General features: G+C 39.8%; 1 protein-coding gene across 1 annotated transcript; it reads left to right on the top strand.

Moving 5' to 3' along the window:
* The first annotated feature begins 819 nt into the window (after positions 1-819).
* Positions 820-18,053, top strand: LOC137616005 (protein qua-1-like). The gene is made up of 3 exons (XM_068345685.1): positions 820-1,159; positions 1,807-2,642; positions 18,009-18,053. The coding sequence occupies exons 1-3, from the start codon at positions 820-822 to the stop codon at positions 18,051-18,053; spliced, it is 1,221 nt and encodes a 406-aa protein (XP_068201786.1).
* Positions 18,054-21,013: the final 2,960 nt, after the last annotated feature.

The following is a 21,013-nucleotide window of genomic DNA, read 5'->3' as shown; positions in this document are numbered from 1 at the left end:
AAAACAAAGTATTTACTATATGTTCTGCATATTCAAGCTGAGGATTCTACTCTCTTAATTTTTTTTTTTTTTAAACTGACTAACTGAGTGCTGTACTCGCTAGATGAATAGAGGATAATTACACCTTTTCACATAGTTTAGTATAATTTCTCCATAAGCTAAGACACGTAAATTACAATCCAAAACTCACCCTAATTCTAAATGAAAGGCCTTCTATCTTAATTCCTATACATCTACATAAAGATAGCTGTAACTAAAATCCTTTCAGTCTAACTTTAAGAAACCCCCCCCCCCAAAAAAAAAAAAAAATAAATAAACTTCCCTTACCTACCTTGGGACATGATCTATTAAAGGGAAATGGGCAAATAATCTACCTAAGTTCTCCATAAGAATCTCGCATCATTCACTCAATAATAGCAGAACAATTCCTCATTCCTTGCAGTGGAAATCTTAACAATATCTCGGCACAAAGTCTCAATAATCCGTATCTGCAATTTATCATCACAATTAAATCACATTTTAATATTTGGGATCTAAATTTACACGATTTTAATCCTTTTGTTAAACCAATGTGCGATGCATAACCAACTGAGACAGTAAGGGTGACTTAAAACCGACTTGTTTTGCTACCAACAGAAAAAAAAATTGACGTGGAATTCTGTGATTCGAATTTTGATGAGGAAGACTGGATTTAATTTAAGGATATAACCCAGCGCTTGAACCTGTGAGGTCATTTAGTTCCCAAGTGCAACCTGGGGAAGACTCTACTGGTACATTTTGAAGTAAAAGCTATAAGAGATTGGAGTGCAAGAAGGAAGAATGAAGGGAGGAGTGGAGGAGGTACCTTTCAAAGGAGGAGGTAAAGTTGAAGGCAGGAAAGGAAGAGGTAAAGTTGAAGGCAGGAAAGGAGGAGTGAAAGTTGAAGGCAGGAAAGGAAGAGGTAAAGTTAAAGGCAGGAAAGGAGGAGGTAAAGTTGAAGGCAGGAAAGGAGGAGTGAAAGTTGAAAGCAGGAAAGGAAGAGGTAAAGTTAAAGGCGGGAAAGGAAGAGGCAAAGTTAAAGGCAGGAAAGGAAGGGATAAAGTTAAAGGCAGAAAAGGAGGAGGTACCCATCAAAGGGGGAGGTACCCATCAAAGGGGGAGGTACCCATCAAAGGAGGAGGTAAGTTGAAGGCAGGAAAGGACAAGGTAAAGTTGAAGGCAGGAAAGGAGGAGGTAAAGTTGAAGGCAGGAAAGGAGGTGGTAAAGTTGAAGGCAGGGAAGGAGAAGGTAAAGTTTAAGGCATAAAAGGAGGAGGTAAAGTTGAAGGCAGGAAAAGAGAAGGTAGAGCTGAAGGCAGAAAAGAAGAAGTTAAAGTTGAAGGCAGGAAAGGAGAAGGTAAAGTTAAAGGCAGGAAAAGAGGAAGTAAAGTTGAAGGCAGGAAAGGAGGAGGTAAAGTTGAAGGCAGGAAAGGAGGAGGTAAATTTGAAGGCAGGAAAGGAGGAAGTAAAGTTGAAGGCAGGAAAGGAGGAAGTAAAGTTGAAGGCAGGAAAGGAGGAGATAAAGTTGAAGGCAGGAAAGGAGAAGGTAAAGTTGAAGGCAGGAAAGGAGAAGGTAAAGTTGAAGGCAGGAAAGGAGGAGGTACAGTTAAGGGCATGAAAGGAGGAGGTACAGTTAAGGGCATGAAAGGAGGAGGTAAAATTAATAGCAAGAAAGGAGGAGGTAAAGTTGAAGGCATGCAAGGAGGAGGTAAAGCTAAAGGCAGGAAAGGAGGTGGTGAAGTTGAAGGCATGAAAGGAGGAGGTAAAGTTAAAGGCATGAAATGAGGAGGTAAAGTTAAAAGCAAGAAAGGAGGAGGTAAAGTTAAAGGCAGGAAAGGAGGAGGTAGAGTTGAAGGTAGGAAAGGAGGAGGTAAAGTTAAAGGCAGGAAAGGAGAAGGTAAAGTTAAAAGCAGGAAAGGAGGAGGTAAAGTTGAAGGCAGGAAACAAGGAGGAGGTAAAGTTAAAGGCAGGAAAGTAGGAGATAAAGTTAAAGGCATGAAAGGAGAAGGTAAAGTTGAAGGCAGGAAAGGAGGTGGTAAAGCTAAAGGCATGAATAGAGGAGGTAAAGTTAAAGACATGAAAGGAGGAGGTATAGTTAAAGGCATGAAAGGAGGGGGTAAAGTTAAAGGCAGGAAAGTAGAAGGTATAGTTAAAAGCAGGAAAGAAGGAGGTAAAGTTGAAGGCAGGAATGGAGAAGGCAAAGTTAAAAGCAGGAATGGAGAAGGCAAAGTTAAAAGCAGGAAAGGAGGAGGTAAAGTTGAAGACAGGAAAGGAGGAGGTAAAGTTGAAAACAGGAAAGGAGGAGTTAAATTTGGAAGTAGGAAAGGAGGGGGTAAAGTTGAAGGTAGAAAAGGAGGTGGTAAAGTTGAAGGCAGAAAAGGAGGTGGTAAAGTTGAAGGCAGAAAAGGAGGTGGTAAAGTTGAAGGCAGAAAAGGCGGAGGTAAAGTTGAAGGCAGGAAAGGCGGAGGTAAAGTTGAAGGCAGGAAAGGGGGAAGTAAAGTCAAAAATAGGAAAGGAGGTGGTAAAGTTAAAGGCAAAAAGGAGATAAAATTGAAGGCTGGAGAAGAGGAGGTTAAGTTGAAGGGAGGAAAGGCGGATGTAACGTTAAAAGATGGAAAGGAAGAGGTAAAGATGAAAGCACACAAACCTGACAAGATTTTTTTGTTAACGATTTAGAAACCTATACTACATACCAAATAAGTTTTCACACGTTTTAAAGAACAAACATACGCACCTACAACTGGACAGCTTTTGCGTCAACAATAACATATTCAAAAACTTATTACACAATTCATCTAAAAATGATTAAAGTGTTATTTATCCGTTCTTTATGTCATGGGCACAAACGACACGAGACAAGAAACAAAATAGAATTTATGAACCGAGCTGTGCACCTTTTCAACGAGCCCAGGTATCTCGCCATAATAGAAAGCTCTGAAATGCAAGACCTCAAAATGACCCTCTTACCAAATGTCTTGAAACACTTACGTTAAGTACACTTATCATAAATCTTTAATTCAATATCTTAATTACACTTGAACTTGAAGTTTTTATGGAAGAAAAAATAGAAACAATAGTGACCATCAATTACACATTAACTTCAAAAAAATCAAAAATATGTCTGGAGCACATTAAATCACAACCCTTTTACATTAGATAGATTTTTCACTACTTACATTACACAGATCATAACAAAATAATTTGATGTTTTTGTCACTGACACAAGTGCATACAGCGTTACTAGAAATGAAAATGATAGTACCAAAACCTGTACATTTGACATTATAACCTTTTACAATACAAGCTTCTTAAAGATTTTGAAATATTTGATTGAAACAACATAATTTTTACCAAATTCTAAAATCTGATAAACCATTACAAACTTAATGAATTAGAGGCTTTTGATGAAGTTAATAATAGCATAACACAGCCATTATGTTTCATGACTTCAGCATTCAGGATAAAACCTGCACAAACAAGACAGCTAAATCAATAAGCAAACTAAAGTCCAACATGTTTGTAAGTACAGACTGTCGGCCTTTGGCAAGTACAATATATTCAAGGTAACACATTGAGCTACAGCTCTCAAGACACCAGTAAAAGAATGAAAAACTTCTGTACATGGGGAATACAATAACAGTCTAAAAGAACAAGTGATTACTCTAGTTAGGATCAGGGTCTACCTCAAGGACCCCTTAGCCCTTTTTGTGGCGAGAAATAAAATGGCATATTCTGATACTCAAAGAGGAGGGGGCCAGTGGGAGACTCATCGGCCATATGAGGCGAGAATCTTTGTATTTTTTATAACATTTCCAAATTTGGGATAAGGAAGGATAAGGATGGGGAGTGGGAGATCTGAAATTGGATGTGAGCATTAAGTTTAAATAAAAGAGAACTTCTTCGTAATTTAGCCTTATTGGAAAATGAGCACAAAACCTCCCTTTACTTTTAACAATTAATATGTTATTCTTCAAGGTATATTCATGTAGCCCAGAGAGAGAGAGAGAGAGAGAGAGAGAGAGAGAGAGAGAGAGAGAGAGAGAGAGAGAGAGAGAGAGAGAGAGAGAGAGAACATTGCTACATTACTTAAAGTACCTGGAATTTAAAGGAGTATCCTTAGGCTAGAGTGGTCATTAAATACCTTTAGTTTACATCCCATATATTTTATATATAATCACAAATATACTTTTATTTTCACAGCTATATGATTCCAAACTCTTCTCCCTCCCTTTAGCTAAACCGATAAACTTTACGCTAAGGCTTTAGTGACCTAAAGAAATTAAAATTTCCATCCAACTATGCAGTTCACTGTAGAAGATTGTTAGTAATCAGCTGTTAGCTGAGGTCGCCTTCTAAAACTCCTAATTAACGAGTGATCCTTTATAATATCAGTCAACGGTCACACCATTTAGATTCTTTTATTTCAAGTAATAGGACTACAATTAGTGATTTATTGATAAGCAATCAAAATTTTAGGAGTTGACTTTAATACCTGCCATAACAAATATTATACCGTAATACATGTTCCCCTTAAATCCATAACACAAACCTGTACCTATAACCTTTGATATAGTTAATCTTTTTGTTTCAGAGTACATTTCCATACATAAATCACAAATATCTAATGAGCTAGACTCTACTTCATTTCAACAATATTACATCAAATGTTCTTTATTTCTAATATACTAATATTTATCAGGTAAGGTCAGAAGGAACGTGGAAATGCAGGTAGGGTCAGAAGAAACGTGTAAGTGTAGGTATGGTCAGAAGTAACATGTAAGTGAAGGTTTGGTCAGAAGGAATGTGCCAGTGTAGGTAGGGTCAGAAAGAACCTGCAAGTGCATGTTAGGTCAGAAGGAACATGTAAGTTTAGGTAGGATCAGAAGGAACGTGCAAGTGTAAGTAGTGTCAGAAGGAATGTATAAGTACAGGTAGGGTCAGAAGGAACGTGCAGGTGAAGTTAGGGTCAGAAGGAACGTGCAAGTTAAGTTAGGGTCAGAAGGAACGTGCAAGTTAAGTTAGGGTCAGAAGAAACGTGTAAGTGTAGGTAGGGTCAGAAGGAATGTGCAAGTGTAGGTAGGATCAGACGGAACATGCAAGTGTAAGTAATGTCAGAAGGAATGTACAAGTCCAGGTAGGGTCAGAAGAAACGTGCTGGTAAAATTAGGTTCAGAAGGAACGTGCTGGTGAAATTAGGGTCAGAAGGAACGTGCAAGCACAGTTAGGGCCAGAAGAAACGTGTAAGTGTAGGTAGGGTCAGAAGTAACGTATAAGTGCAGGTAGGGTCAAAAGGAACGTATAAGTGCAGGTAGGGTCAGAAGGAACGTATAAGTGCAGGTAGGGTCAGGAGGAATGTGCAAATGCAGGTAGGTCAGAATTAACATGCAAGTACAGGTAGGGTTATAAGGAACGTGAGAGGGCAGGTACAGTCAGAAGGAACGTGGAAATGCAGGTAGGGTCAGAAGGAACGTTCAAGTGCAGGTAGGGTCAGAAGGAACGTGGAAATGCAGGTAGGGTCAGAAAGGAACGTGGAAATGCAGGTAGGGTCAGAAGGAACGTTCAAGTGCAGGTAGGGTCAGAAGGAACGTGGAAATGCAGGTAGGGTCAGAAGGAACGTTCAAGTGCAGATAGGGTCAGAAGGAACGGGCAAGTGCAGGTAGGGTCAAAAGGACTGTACAAGTGTAGGTAGAGTTAGAAAGAACGTGTAAGTGCAGTAGGGGCAGAAGGAATGTACAATTACAAGTAGGGTCAGAAGGAATGTTGAAAAGACCACTAATTAATGCCTACAATGGACTGCCGAAGGTACACTGATGGCCCTACACCATTAAAGAAACAATATATTTCCTTTCATATCTAGCCTTTCAATAACTTTAATCTTATGACCTTTAGTATCCCAACTGGTGTTTCATAATCTCCTTTTTCAATGGATTGTCACTGACCTATATTCCATCACTTTCTATACCATTTAATCTATTGTTTCATTAGGTGGCCTCTTCATTGCCTCAGTGACGGTAAGTTCTTTAATTTCTCGTCAAAGGAAGAGAGAGAGAGAGAGAGAGAGAGAGAGAGAGAGAGAGAGAGAGAGAGAGAGAGAGAGAGAGAGAGAGAGAGAGAACATTAACTGTTACAAAGCATTGCAACAGGCAAAGGGAGGATTTGTTATTGTGTTGAAGTTCGATTAATATTCAGTATAAGAAATACAAGATACCATACTCTTCTTTATCTTTAATATAAAAATTAAAAGAAGTATTCTAGTTTGTTTTAATCCTTAGAAAACGGACTTTTAAAAAGGAATATATCATTTTCAATGAAAGGGAAGCAAAAGTTAACTATTGTTCAAGGTTTGCATTTAGCACTATACAAGAAATTTATAGAATATTCTTTTAATATTTTCTTGTTTAAGAAACAAAAGGGGATGAAGTAAATCTATGATAGTTTGGCAGATAGCATAGGAAAAAAAATTTAAGGAGCTACATGTGAGCAACATATCTTGAATTCCATTAATACTGAAGTTCTCTTTAAAATACCCCCCACCCCCCATAAAAATAAATGCAAAATTATCAGAAATGTGTATAAATCTTAATTACACCAATTACAAAGACTTCATCAATTATATCTTAATTCACAGAGCAATGTCAAATAAGTCTGGGGCCTTAAGATTGACAAGAAAACTGGAACTCTTGAAAACAAGTGATTAAAAAAAAAAAAAAAGGAACCAGTTGAATAGAAACAAGAAAACAATGAGAGACATGAAATAATCAATCCAATGATTGTATAAAGTAGCTCCTTAGACCAAGTTGTGTAGTGAATAACTCCACACAGAAAGGATTACTCTAACGCATTTTATAGGCAATATAGTGCCCAAATAACTTCTAGATCACAATAAGTCCCCACGAAAACTTCATTGAAGTGTTCTAAATAACACTAAAGAGTAGTGTCTAAAAATAATTTCAAAGACCAAGAAGGGTCATGAATAAATAAATGGACAAAAAAATGAGGACAAAATATCACCATAGACAAAGTGATGTCCTGAGTAAACCAGTGTGCGGTACAAAAAATTCTGCACACAAGGGAATACTCGAAATAGGTAAATCAAATTAGTGACCCAGATAGCTTATTGAATCAAGAAACAACTTGAATAATTCCATGGATAAAGAATCCTAAAATTACTTCCTAAACTAATGAGTATCCCAAATAACCCAAAGAACCTTGAAGATCCTGAATTTCTCTACAATCCTTGACTGAAAAGTTCCTCAGATAACTCCATAGATCAAGGAATGCTACAAATGAAATTTTAAGCAAATGAGATCTAAGGAGTATAATCATAAAAGCTTGGTGAATCTTTGCCCAGAAGAAAAAAATATACAAATAAGGGGAATTGTGCAAGACTTTTCAAAAAGAAAGTGCCACAAAAAAGCCTGAATCCAAAAGAAAGCCCTTTATACCACGAAGTGACCGAAAAAGGTCTTTAATTCAAAATTATCTGACAAAACTGTGAACAAAGATTGCTCACAAACAACTCAATAGAGCAAGGATTGCCCAAAGTAACTCAACAGACCCAAGATGAAACACACAGGATACCTAAATTTATTCTGTGATACTTTAAACCAGGCCGTATCACTCCCTCACAAAGATGCAAGTAAAAAAAAAAATTAAATCTATTGAAAGCAAACTGGCCCTTTCAAAACGGTAAGGTGGAATGGCCTAAAAACTTCCTCAAGACAGGAATTATCCTGAAACATAAAAAAGCCTAGTTAAACTTTGCCAATCTAAGTATCAAGGAAAATATTTTGAATTGATATGGCAAGATCATAACCGTTTACCTAATTTTCTTAAACATCTTTACAATTAACAATAAGAAAAGCATTGATAAAGAGGTGTCCTTACGGATAATATCCCTAGAAACCGACAAAAGAAATTATTACCATAATCAAGAATTATATATTGGTAGCTACTGGTTTAATCAAATCATTTATTTCTTCAAATATTTAGAATCTCAAAACTTCCAGTAACCCATGGAGCAGAATGACTATAACTATTCTTTGAAGAGGAGGCAAACCTCCTTCAGAAAAAAATTGAAATCTAAAGAAAACTAAGCTGAGATATCATCATCTCATCTCAGAATTAGATTCAAATTTTCCAGATAAAAATCACAATAAACCTATCGTGGAAAGTGAAATGAAATTTTCAAAAGTTTTAACTGTCATGTCTCGAGACTTGATTATGAATGAAGTTTCAAGCTAGATATCCTTTGAATTTTATAGAAAGCCTCAACTCCTCAACGCTACCATTTCCAACTCACCAAACAATCAACAATTAACCAATGAGAAATGATCAACCTTAAGCAAAATCCATAAAATGTTATTTTCATTAGTAAAATAAATTTTTGAATATACTTACCCGATAATCATGTAGCTGTCAACTCTGTTGCCGACAGAAATCTACGGTAGGGATACGCCAGCGATCGCTATACAGGTGGGGGTGAACACCACAGCGCCATCTGTGGTCAGGTACTCTAGTACTTCTTGTCAACACCACCTCAATTTTTTCCTCGGTCCACTGGTTCTCTATGGGGAGGAAGGGTGGGTCAATTAAATCATGATTATCGGGTAAGTATATTCAAAAATTTATTTTACTAATGAAAATAACATTTTTCAATATTAATCTTACCCGATAATCATGTAGCTGATTCACACCCAGGGTGGTGGGTGGAGACCAGCATACATGTTAACACAGAAGCTAAGTATCCCGTATTTTATTTTATTAGTTATTCAAAAATAACATAAAATAAATAAGTACCTGGTAAGGAAGACGACTTGAACCATTACTCTGCCTTTATTAAGTACGTCTTTCTTACTGAGCGTAGCGGTCCTCTTAGGATGCTGAACGACTCTTAGGTGCTGAAGTATAAGGGCTGCAACCCATACTAAAGGACCTCATCACAACCTTTAACCTCGGCGCTTCTCAAGAAAGAATTGACCACCCGCCAAATCAACAAGGATGTGGAAGGCTTCTTAGCCAACCGTACAACCCATAAAAAGTATTCAAGAGAAAGGTTAAAAAGGTTATGGGATTATGGGAATGTAGTGGCTGAGCCCCCGCCTACTACTGCATTCGTTGCTACGAATGGTCCCAGGGTGTAGCAGTTCTCGTAAAGAGACTGGACATCTTTGAGATAGAATGATGCGAACACTGACTTGCTTCTCCAATAGGTTGCATCCAAAACACTCTGCAGAGAACGGTTCTGTTTGAGGGCCACTGAAGTAGCCACAGCTCTCACTTCATGTGTCCTTACCTTCAGTAAAGCAAGGTCTTCTTCCTTCAGATGAGAATGTGCTTCCCTAATCAGGAGCCTGAATAGGTAAGAAACTGAGTTCTTAGACCTTGGAAGAGAAGGCTTCTTGATAGCCCACCATAAGGCTTCTGATTGTCCTCGTAAAGGTTATGACCTTTTTAGATAGTACCTAAGAGTTCTAACTGGGCAAAGTACTCTCTCCAGTTCGTCCCCCACCAAGTTGGACAGGCTTGGGATCTCGAACGACTTAGGCCAAGGACGTGAAGGAAGCTCGTTTTAGCAAAAAACCGAGCTGCAAGGAACATGTAGCCGTTTCAGATGTGAAAACTATGTTCCTGCTGAAGGCGTGGATCTCACTTACTCTTTTAGCTGTTGTCAAGCACACGAGGAAAAAAGTTTTTAATGTGAGGTCCTTAAAAGAGGCTGATTGGAGAGGTTCAAATCTTGATGACATAAGGAACCTTAGGACCACGTCTAGATTCCAGCCTGGAGTGGACAACCGACGTTCCTTTGAGGTCTTAAAAGACCTAAGGAGGTCCTGTAGATCTTTGTTGGTGGAAAGATCCAAGCCTCTGTGGCGGAAGACCGCTGCCAACATACTTCTGTAACCCTTAATCGTAGGAGCTGAAAGGGATCTTACGTTCCTTAGATGTAACAGGAAGTCAGCAATCTGGGTTACAGTGGTACTGGATGAGGAAACTGCATTGGCTTTGTACCAGCTTCGGAAGACTTCCCCTTTAGACTGATAGACTCTGAGAGTGGATGTCCTCCTTGCTCTGGCACTCGCTCTGGCTGCCTCCTTCGAAAAGCCCCTAGCTCTTGAGAGTCTTTCGAAAGTCTGAAGGCAGTCAGACGAAGAGCGTGGAGGTTTGGATGTACCTTTTTTACGTGAGGTAGACGTAGAAGGTCCACTCCTAGAGGAAGAGTCCTGGGAATGTCGACCAGCCATTGCAGTACCTCTATGAACCATTCTCTCGCGGGCCAGAGCGGAGCCAACCAACGTCAGCCGTGTCCCTTTGCGAGAGGCGAACTTCTGAAGTACCCTGTTGACAATCTTGAACGGCGGGAATGCATACAGGTCGAGATGGGACCAATCCAGCAGAAAAGCATCCACGTGAACTGCTGCTGGGTCTGGAATCGGAGAACAATACAACGGGAGCCTCTAGGTTATCGAGGTAGCGAACAGATCTATGGTTGGCTGACCCCACAGGGCCCAAAGTCTGCTGCAAACATTCTTGTGAAGGGTCCACTCTGTGGGGATGACCTGACCCTTCCGGCTAAGGCGATCTGCCATGACATTCATATCGCCCTGAATGAACCTCGTTACCAGCGTGAGCTTTCGATCTTTTAACCAGATGAGGAGGTCCCTTGCGATCTAGAACAACTTCCACGAATGAGTCCCTCCCTGCTTGAAGATGTAAGCCAAGGCTGTGGTGTTGTCAGAGTCCACCTCCACCACCTTGTTAAGCTGGAGGGACTTGAAGTTTATCAAGGTCAGATGAACCGCCAACAGCTCCTTGCAATAGATGTGAAGTGTCCTTAGCTCCTGATTCCATGTTCCCGAGCATTCCTGTCCGTCCAAAGTCGCACCCCAGCCCGTGTCTGATGCGTCAGAGAAGAGACGGTGGTCGGGTTTCTGAACAGCCAAAGGTAGACTTCCTTGAGAAGAAAGCTGTTCTTTCACCACGGAAACAGGAACTGAGATCATCTCTAGCGTCATGTCCTTTATCCAGTGAGCCGCTAGATGATACTGAAGGGGGGGAGGTGGGGTCTCCCTAACTCGATGAACAGTGCCAGCGATGAAAGTGTCCCTGTTAGACTCATCCACTACCTGACTGAGCATCGGTTCCTTCTCAGCATGCTCTGGATGCAATCTAGGGCTTAGTATATCTTTGGGGTCGATGGAAAAGCCCGAAAAGCTCGACTCTGAAGATCCATACTCAGGTAGACAATGGTCTGGGATGGGACGAGCTGGGACTCCTCAAAATTGACCAGGAGGCCCAGTTCCTTGGTCAGATCCATAGTCCATCTGAGAATCTCCAGACAGCGACGACTTGTGGGAGCTCTTAAAAGCTAGTCGTCTGACGGAGCCGGACACAAGATCATGGTACTGCTGCACAGTCTGTGAACTGTCAACCATGGGGAAGCGAGGAAGTACAGTGACAACCCGAAGCTGTCTAGACTGTCTGGGTCGTACAGACAACTCCTTATCGGGTTGCTGAGGTTGCCGCACTGCGTCACAACAAGACACTTCTGCTGGTTGTTGAACGTCTTCCCAGTGACACACTGACTCCGTAAACAAAAAATCCTCTAACAAGGACTAAGCTTGGACTGCATGTCTTGCAACACAGCTCAAGGTCTATGGGAGCAGGTGTGGTAACAGACGGGGATAGCGACTGAAGTGGAACCATTACCCTCCCTGGAAGCATGCTATGCTTAAATAAAAGTCCATAGGAGGCTAAGCAGCTAAAGGCTCCTCTCCAAATGACAGAGTCCTCAAGGGAAAATCAGAAGGAGGGAGAATAGCACTTTCTCATCTACAGGAACCATATCCGAGAAAAGCTAAGTTCTCTCAGTGAGGGTTTCACTGGTGCAAAAGCAGCAGACTAGAAGGCAACGTTATGAAACTGCTTGACAGTCTAGTGAGTTGGCAACAACCAAAGATGTGTGACTGAGAAGCATGCGGTAAGGTATGCAGAGCATGCTGTATGTAGAGCATGCTGTAAGGTAAGCAGAGCATGTTGCATGGCGTGCGGCTTATGCTGCATGGGATGAGGCTCATGCTGCATGGGATGAGGCTCATGCTGCATGGGATGAGGCTCATGCTGCATGGTATGAGACTCATGCTGCATGGTATGAGACTCATGCTGCATGGGATGAGGCTCAAGCTGCAAGGGATGAGGCTTATGCCGCATGCGTTGAGGAGGATGCCGCATAGTATGAGGCTCCTGCCTCATGGGTTGAGGTGGTTCGCATAGCATGAGGCTTTTGCCTCATGGTTTGAGGAGGATGCCGCATAGCATGAGGCTCCTCATAAGCATGAGGCTGCCTGATGGGTAGAGGAGGATTTTTTAAAGAAATCTGAACCTGACACTAATCTAGCTGTCCGAGGATTTACCTGGTGAGACATCAGTCTCTGTACCAGCGAGTTTTACCAGATTTCCCCGGGCCACCACGTGACACAATTGGTAGTAATTCATTCAAATTACCCCTAATGAGTCAATATGGATAAATATCAACACAACATCGTGTTCAAATAGAAATAAATTTCTACCTCATACTTGGGATCGAACGCTAGCCCCTTCTAATGAAAGGCCAGGTCGAAACCAACCATGCCACGAGAGCCCATTCAAGAGTTGAGGTTCTTGCCTCAAGAGTGGAGGTGGCTGCCGCAAGAGTTGAGGTTGCTGCCTCAAGGATGGTGGAGGTGGCTGCCGCAAGAGTTGAGGTTGCTGCCTCAAGGATGGTGGAGGTTGCCGCAACGCAAGAGGTTGCTGCATAGCGCTGGTATCTGGCAACTCCCAGTGCGGCAGCTCACGCGTGGAGGTAGGTTGAGGAACCTCAACCTCATACGTCTGGCAGGGTGGACTGCGCAGAGGTGGAGTTGAGGTTGCTGCCTCGAGGATGGTGGAGGTTGTCGCACCGCAAGAGGTAGCTGCCTCGAGGATGGTTGTAATGCAAGATACTCCTGCCTCAAGGGTAGAGGAGGTTGTAAGGCATAAGGCTCCTGCCCCCATTGTTGAGGAGGTTGCTGCGTGGTAAGAGGCTCCTACCTCAAGGAAAGTGGAGGTTGCTGCACAGCGCTGGTATCTGGCAACTCCCAACGCGGCAGCTCACGCATAGAGGTAGCTTGAGGAACCTCAACCTCATACGTCTGGCAGATTGTACTGCGCAGAGGAGGAGGAGCGCTCGCAGGAGGAGGTGTATTAACCTTCTCTGCCTGAAACTCCCGCATCAACACCGCAAGCTGCGACTGCATTGTCAGCAGCATAGACCACTAGAGTTAGAGAAAGACAACAACAAACGGAGCTACTGTCCGTTGAAACTGAGGGTCTAAAACAGCTGGTGCGGCAACAGACGGAGTTACTGTCTGTTGCGATACCACCGTGCCTCTCTGGGAGGTGTGCAGTTGTCGTACTGCAGCAAGTCCGAACTGACCCAGTGCTAATGGCACCACCTAGGAGTTGGACTTGCGCGGAAGGGACCGACTTGCACTTAAAAGCTGCAAGATTTGGTCCATGGTTTCTGCGAGAAACCTCTTCCGCAGACGAGGAATAAATGGGCTCTCTCGTCTTTGTGTGGGTGGGGTGATCACGTCGGCTACGTGAGTAGGTTACACCCGAAACCACGGAGGGAAACGTCTGTTCGTCGATCAAGGCCTGCTGAACCCATAAGTCCTTCGACATTACTTCTCCCCTGGGCTTGGGAGCTTGTAAGAGGTCCCAGACTAGGCGAACAACTGGCACGAACAGACGAACCCTCGAACGCAACACTGTAACACTTTGCGCTTATCACTTTATCACTTTTGATTTTCTGTTTGCACTTATTTCACTGAACTCGAAACTTTAAGTGGTTTGTACCCGAAACACGCAATTCTATTCTTCATTAAAAGTTAGTAATTGCGAAAACAGTATTACAATGTAACAGAAAAACATAATGAAAGATAAATAATTCAGTGGCTGGAAAAGAGATTAAACACTAGATCAAATAAACTACGTTTAAAATCTCTCACCGCATAAAGTCTGAGAACAAGAATAAAACTCTAGAAACGTTTACCTTCTTCCCCTAAAGAGACTAGGGAGAAGAGCAAAAACGATAACAACGTTACCCGCTTGAACGAAACGTTTATCCTCCTCTCTCTCCCTCCGTCTCTATATCTCTCTCTCTCTCTCTCTTGACTTAGCATCTGAGAGAAGAGCCCAATTATATATATCGTTAAAACATATTATTGTTAAAGGAAAAAAACTGAAAGGTTTCCCAAATAAAAATTTCCTTTATTAGAATAGAACCATTTAAGCTAAGAAAGAATGAACAAAACGCTAGAATCGGTTTACTCTTACTGCAACGTGACACCGTGATAGACTCTCTCTCTATCGTAACGATAGAGCGCAAGTTGAACGTTCTGAACGTCAACAACTGCAGAGACAAAACAAAACGTTAGTTCAACTTTGAAAACAGTAAAAGACTATCAAAGAAATTCTTTCAAAAACATTAAAATGGCATAATATGTTAACAGGTAAAAACGAAATGACGGGCTCAAAGTTAATTAACTTCGGTTCCAAGAAAAGACCGCCTACTATTAGGAAAGGTCGAATATAAACAAATATAAAAATTAATTTTAATAAGTTTATAATAAAAGGAAGTTAATCAAAGAGGCCTATAAAAGGCGGAGAGATATAAAATAAATCTATAACTTTGTTAAGCAAAATTAAGAGAGTCTATACTCTCTTCGACACCAACACTTCCGTCTAAGGGAAGGGTCGGCCATTTAAAAGTGAAAGAGAGTTCATACTCTCTTCGTACCAAAATTAAATAAAAAATTAAATCAAATTAATTCCAAAAACTTGCTAAGCTAATGATAAAGCTTCCTGAATAGCGAAGGCTAAACTCTAGAGCAAATACATCACCAAATCGTGAGCAATAACTCCAGAATCAACAGCTATCCATGTAGGTCTAGCCGGAGGCACGACAGAGGAAAAATTGAGGTGGTGTTGACAAGAAGTACTAGAGTACCTGACCACAGATGGCGCTGTGGTGTTCACCCCCACCTGTATAGCGATCGCTGGCGTATCCCTACCGTAGATTTCTGTCGGCAACAGAGTTGACAGCTACATGATTATCGGGTAAGATTAATATTGAAAAAGGGGGAATTCAGAAGTAAGTAAAGTAATATCCACAGGTGCTACTATGAGCACAGTATCGTAGAAATGCGATGGAGAATAGAAAACATCGAATAGATAAAAAGATCTTCAGCCAGTAGGACCTCGACTGATTGAAAAACTGCTCATCAGTTGAACTTTGAGGTCACCTGAATGAGAAACTGGTCATCAGTTGATCTTTGAGGTCACCTGATTGAAAAACTTGTCATCAGTTGGACTTTGTCACAAAAATATATCAAATAAAGTTAAGATTAAATATATGGACTTGTGGTAATACATCGTTTTCAAAACATCCATCGTATCATACAATAGGATTGAATATTTTTAACGTCACTTACGTTAACAGAAGACAAAATTTAACTAAAACCACAATGCTTGTTTGTGAAAAATCAGCCATTTAATATTGGTAGCAAAAATTTTGGCTTATATGTTTTCTGATTTATAATAGTACTACGATCAAGTGTTTGTATCACTTCAAATGTTATATGGAAATTAAAGCTATTAATTATCCAGAAGTACAAATTCAGGTAGCATATAAACGTTATCCCACTGGTGCTTAGAAGAATGACAAACATACAAGCATTGTGGTCAAATCAAAATTATATAACCTTTTCCTATACACCTAACAACTCCAAAATTCTTATACCTTGCATGACTAAGATGAAAAAATATCATAAGTAAAATTTTCAATTGATGACAACATACTGAGAGCGAGATTTTATATAGAGACTTCTAGTAAATTTAGTAGGACACAAGTTAGCAAAAAACTGAGATGGTCATCAAAGTGTTTAAGTGGTGAGTTTATGATATTTCAAGCTGCGAATAAAGTACTTATAACTTGAATTTAAGCTTTTCTCTTTGTTGACTTTTTCATAAAAAAATTGATAGTAGCATTTGTGAAAGTTAAGATAGCAACAGATTTTTGGATTTATATAAAAATATTAGCACCAGAATTGAATTCTAACAACTGGCTTTAACAGATTAATTGGGCAATATCAAGGCAGTCTACTTAGAGCTTCAGTGTAAACAGATCTACATGAGAATTTTAAAAATGATCAATTCTCCCCACACCTACAACCATGGCGTGTATTTTTTGTCTTGAAGTCACAGATCCTGAATTCCAATTACGTCGTAGAATAGAAGCTTTCTGGTGATTAATGGATATCACCATTGTATCTGTCACGTCATTTTTTAATTTGAAGCAAGGGACCAACTGTAGCCTGAAAATAGGATTTCATGAATAACTCCTCTTACAATTTAGGACATATTAGAAGCTTTGATGGGCAAACTGAAACATATGATATATATATATAAAAATTGCTATTAGATGTAATTATAAAAAAAAATCTTTTTGCTTTTCATACTAATTCTTTCATGAAAATAAGTAGAAACAAGCAGACGTGCTTCCGGTATATTCGGTTTATAAAATGATTTATCATGTGATCTAAAGAAACAATTTATATTGTATACAAGCGAAACAAATTTGATTCCTAAGTTTTCTAGAAATAGTCTTTAGTTAGAAATTAGCTTTAACAGGTGAAAATTGGGGTATTAATAATACTATGCAGAAAACTGTCTATAAATTATAAGGAACGTCTCTAGTAAATGAAGGAGTAACAATGAGAATATTGAAAAACTCAAGACTGAATATTGAAGTGACTAATTTATAAATATAGATTAATGGATCATTATATCACCTATTATTCTTCTTTTTTCTAATTAGCTAACATAAACTAGTGAAATGTTCAATTTACAAAAGATCTAAGATATACAGATGTTAAATTTGAATATTCATCTAATTTATTTATGTGACCTTCATGTACATACTTTCAAACTTCAAAATTCCTAATTGCAAGATTTTACCTCATAGATCGCATATGTGCCCGTTTCTAATTGTATCTTAGACATGGAACAAGGAAAATTTGTACTTTTAAATCTTTAAATGGAGACTAAATAATTTCCATTTAAACCTTCTCTATATGATACAATTTAAACAGTCGGTGTTGAGTAAAATCATAACCTTTATGTTAAACATCATTTACATATAATTTGTGTTATTTTCCATTGAACCTGGAAGTCCAGTTTTTCTCTTGATAAAATAGTTATATTTCAGTGCTAGAAGGAAAATTGTATTATCAATAAAATATACTCTGTTATAGTAATCAAGCATCTGGAATCGCCTCAAACATCAAACAAGGGGTCCCAGGTCAAATTAGTTTATGAATAACTTTTGGGCGTATGGGAAGTTAAATACTAGACTTACAAACAATCAATATTATATTTTTTTTTTGGGGGGGGGTGCTAAAATATTATGTATTTCAAGGATGGCCATATTAAGATTATTAATTATTCGACAAGTAGTATGGCATTCTATGGTATTATGGTCGATTGTTTAAAAATCTATGACCCATGAAAGAAAACAATTCTATCTCATATTAGTAAATGAAGAGCTGATAACACTTTTTGAGAATTTACATTTTGAGATATATCTGTATATCTGTAATGGTCCATTATTATACATACATACATACATACATAAAACTAATAAAGTAAATTAATGACAAAATCTATGACCATTTCACCTAAAAAAATTATTTGAGAAGAGTCTCACTTTCAAGAGAATTTCTGTGATACTGAAAATTTTTTTCAGATAGTATATGCTCAACACTATGTTGTACACTGTACTATTACATAAGCTACCTCTCACAGATATTTATTACATACTCTGTTACCTAACTAAGATGTAAACTTGTGAAAACAAAAACTTCAATGAAAATTTTAACTTATCTTTAAACTGATGTGAGTTGAATCTTACAGCCTCCATCTCTGTTTATCAGCTTTGGCTCAGATATGAATAACTGAATCCTGTGCCTTCAGTGATCTTTTAGATTCCATCTCCATCCCATATCATCTGGGGAATCAGGTTGCCCACTTGAAAGGTTTTTGTTTGCTGGCTTCAGCTTTTGGATTTCAAATGTGCAAGTAAATAAACGCATCTGAAAGAAAAGTAAAATATCTTTACTACAAATGTTCTTCACCTCCAAGTCATAACCTGATTCCTGATAATTAATTTGATACATAAGAGTCACTATTGAGGATGGTCTTCAACAAAATATCTGAAGGAAGAACAGTTAGTGAAAAAACAATAAAAAAAACTATAGTAGCAGCCATGTAGACTATAATATGAAGTTAGTGCTTTTATATCAACCTCATTCTTTAGGAGTATTATTGTTGATAAGGTTACCAGTATTGCCATGGAGGAGAGAGAGAGAGAGTGATTGTGAGGTCGACCCAAATTCTATCATAGACAATGGATAATTGTCAGCAAAAGAAACTACTCTGGGTGATCTTGATCCATAATGGGATTGAGGGTAGACCTCCCAGTCATGAATTGTATGTGGGATGGAGAGTGCACACGTTAGGGTGTGTGTTTTAGCTCCCACACGCATAAAGTTTCTTCTAGAAGAGAGTTCAAAATTGTGCTCAATCCTGGATCTTATGAGGCACTTAGAGAGTAATGCATACAATGGTGAGGCGTAGTAGCCAGTCTATTCTAGATCCCTAACAGGTTGAGTGAATACCCGGGGTTTAGTGAAGTTAGTCTCATTAAGCATGTATTAAAAATAATATTTTCATTATAGAATACATTTTTGAACATACTTACCCGGTAGTCATATGTAAAGCTTACGTCCCTGACTTCACAGCAGAAATTTCAAAACTCGATTGGGTAGCCAGGTGTACCACCTGTGCGCCCTCTAGCGAGGTACCTGGAACCATTCCATGATTCATCAGATCTTCCATGCCCATAGTCTCTAGAGGGAAGGAGGGTGGGAATTAAATTATATATAACTACCGGGTAAGTATGTTCAAAAATTTATTTTATAATGAAAATATCATTTCTAAACATCTGACTTACCCGGTAGTTATATATATAGCTGATTGACACCTTTGGTGGAGGGTCAGAGACAGCTAACATTGTTGGAATTTTACTTAAGAGTTAATAAAACAAGCTTAAGGGTTCGTACCTGATAAGGAAGCTGAATTCAATGATTCTCTGCCTCATTATGTCCGCTTTCCTTATGAGATCCAGCGATCCTCCCAGGGAGCTGAAGACCTCTACGAGCTGTCAAACCGGTGTAAATACCTCTATGTGACAGGACCTCCTCCAATACCCTTGTTCCAGGCGCTCTCAAGGAACAAATTGACCACCTGACTAAAATCAATGATTGTGGAAGACTGTCGCAATCTCCACGAACAACCATAAAAATACAAAAGTTCCAAGAGAAGAAAAGGATATTGGGATTATGGGTCCATCCCCCACTACTGCACTTGCTGCTACGAATGGTCCCAGAGTGTAGCAGTCCTCATAAAGAGTCTGGACACGTTTCAAATAGTGTGAAGCGAACACAGATTTACTCCTCCAAAAGGTTGTGTCCATAATGCTCTGCAATGATCTATTTTGCTTGAAGGCCACCGAAGTGCTACAGCTCTAACTTCATGCGTCTTGATTTTTAACAGCTTGAGGTCTGCCTCACTGCAATGTACATGAGCCTCTCTTATCAAGAGTCTAATGAAGAATGAAAGGGCATTCTTTGACATCTGTAACGAGGGCTTTTTGACCAAGCACCAAAGAGATTCCGACTTGCCTCACAACTCTTTCGTTCTGTCTAGGTAAAACTTCAGGGCTCTTACTGGGCACAGGACTCTCTCCAACTTCTCGCCCACCACATCCGAAAGACTCGGAATCTCAAAAGCCTTGGGCCAAGGTTGAGAAGGACGTTCATTCTTGTCGAGAAAGCCTAACTGCAATGAGCAGATAGCTTTGTTATCTCAAAAGCCAAAGTTTTTACTAAATGCATGAATTTCACTGACTCTTTTAGCTGTAGCCAGACTAACCGAAAATAGAGTCTTCTTCGTGAGGTCCTTAAATGAAGTTGAATGCAAGGGCTCACACCTGTCACTCATAAGGAACTTCAGGACTATATCCCGATTCCAACCTGGTGAATCCTGGTGCCATCGCTTTGATGTTTCAAACGATTTGAGAAGTTCCTATAGGTCTTTATCATTTGAAAGGTCCAAGTTTCTGTGTCTGAATACGGTTGCTAACATACTCCTGTATCCCTTGATGGTAGAGGAAGAAAAATTGCGTTTCCTTCGAAGGTATAACAGGAAGTCAGCAATCTGAGTTATAGAGGTACTGGACGAGGAAACAGAGTTGACTCTGTACCATTCTCTAAAAGCCTCCCACTTGAATTGATAAATTTTGATGTTAGAAGTCCTTCTTGGTCTCGTAATAGCCCTAGCTGCCTCCTTCGAAAAACCTCTGGCTCTTGTGAGTTTTTTGATAGTCTGAAGGCAGTTAGATGAAGAGCTTGGAGACTTTGATGGTACCTTTCAAAGTGGGGTTGTCTGAGTAAATCTACTCTTAATGGAAGGTTTCTTGGAGTGTCCACCATCCATTCCAGTACCCCTGTGAACCATTCTCTTGAGGGCCAAAAGGGGGCCACTAGAGTCATTCTGGTCCCTTCGTGTGACACAAACCTTTGTATCACTCTCTAAAAAATCTTGAACGGTGGAAAAGCATACATGTCCAGATTGGACCAGTCTAACAGGAAAGCATCTATGTGAACTGCTTCGAGATCTGGCTCTGGGGAGCAGTAAGTTACTAGCCTCTTTGTCTTCGAGGTCACGAATAGGTCTATACAAGGACGACCCCAAAGTCACCACAGTTTCTTGCAGACTTCTTGATGGAGTGTCCATTCCGTGGACAGAACTTGACCTCTCCTGCTGAGGCTGTCTGCCATCACATTCTTCTCCCCCTG

The sequence above is a fragment of the Palaemon carinicauda genome, chromosome 22, assembly GCF_036898095.1.
Source record: "Palaemon carinicauda isolate YSFRI2023 chromosome 22, ASM3689809v2, whole genome shotgun sequence".
Classification (NCBI taxonomy): domain Eukaryota; kingdom Metazoa; phylum Arthropoda; class Malacostraca; order Decapoda; family Palaemonidae; genus Palaemon; species Palaemon carinicauda.
The sequence above is the reverse complement of the archived record's forward strand: the minus strand, read 5'-3'. Positions and strand labels throughout refer to the sequence as shown.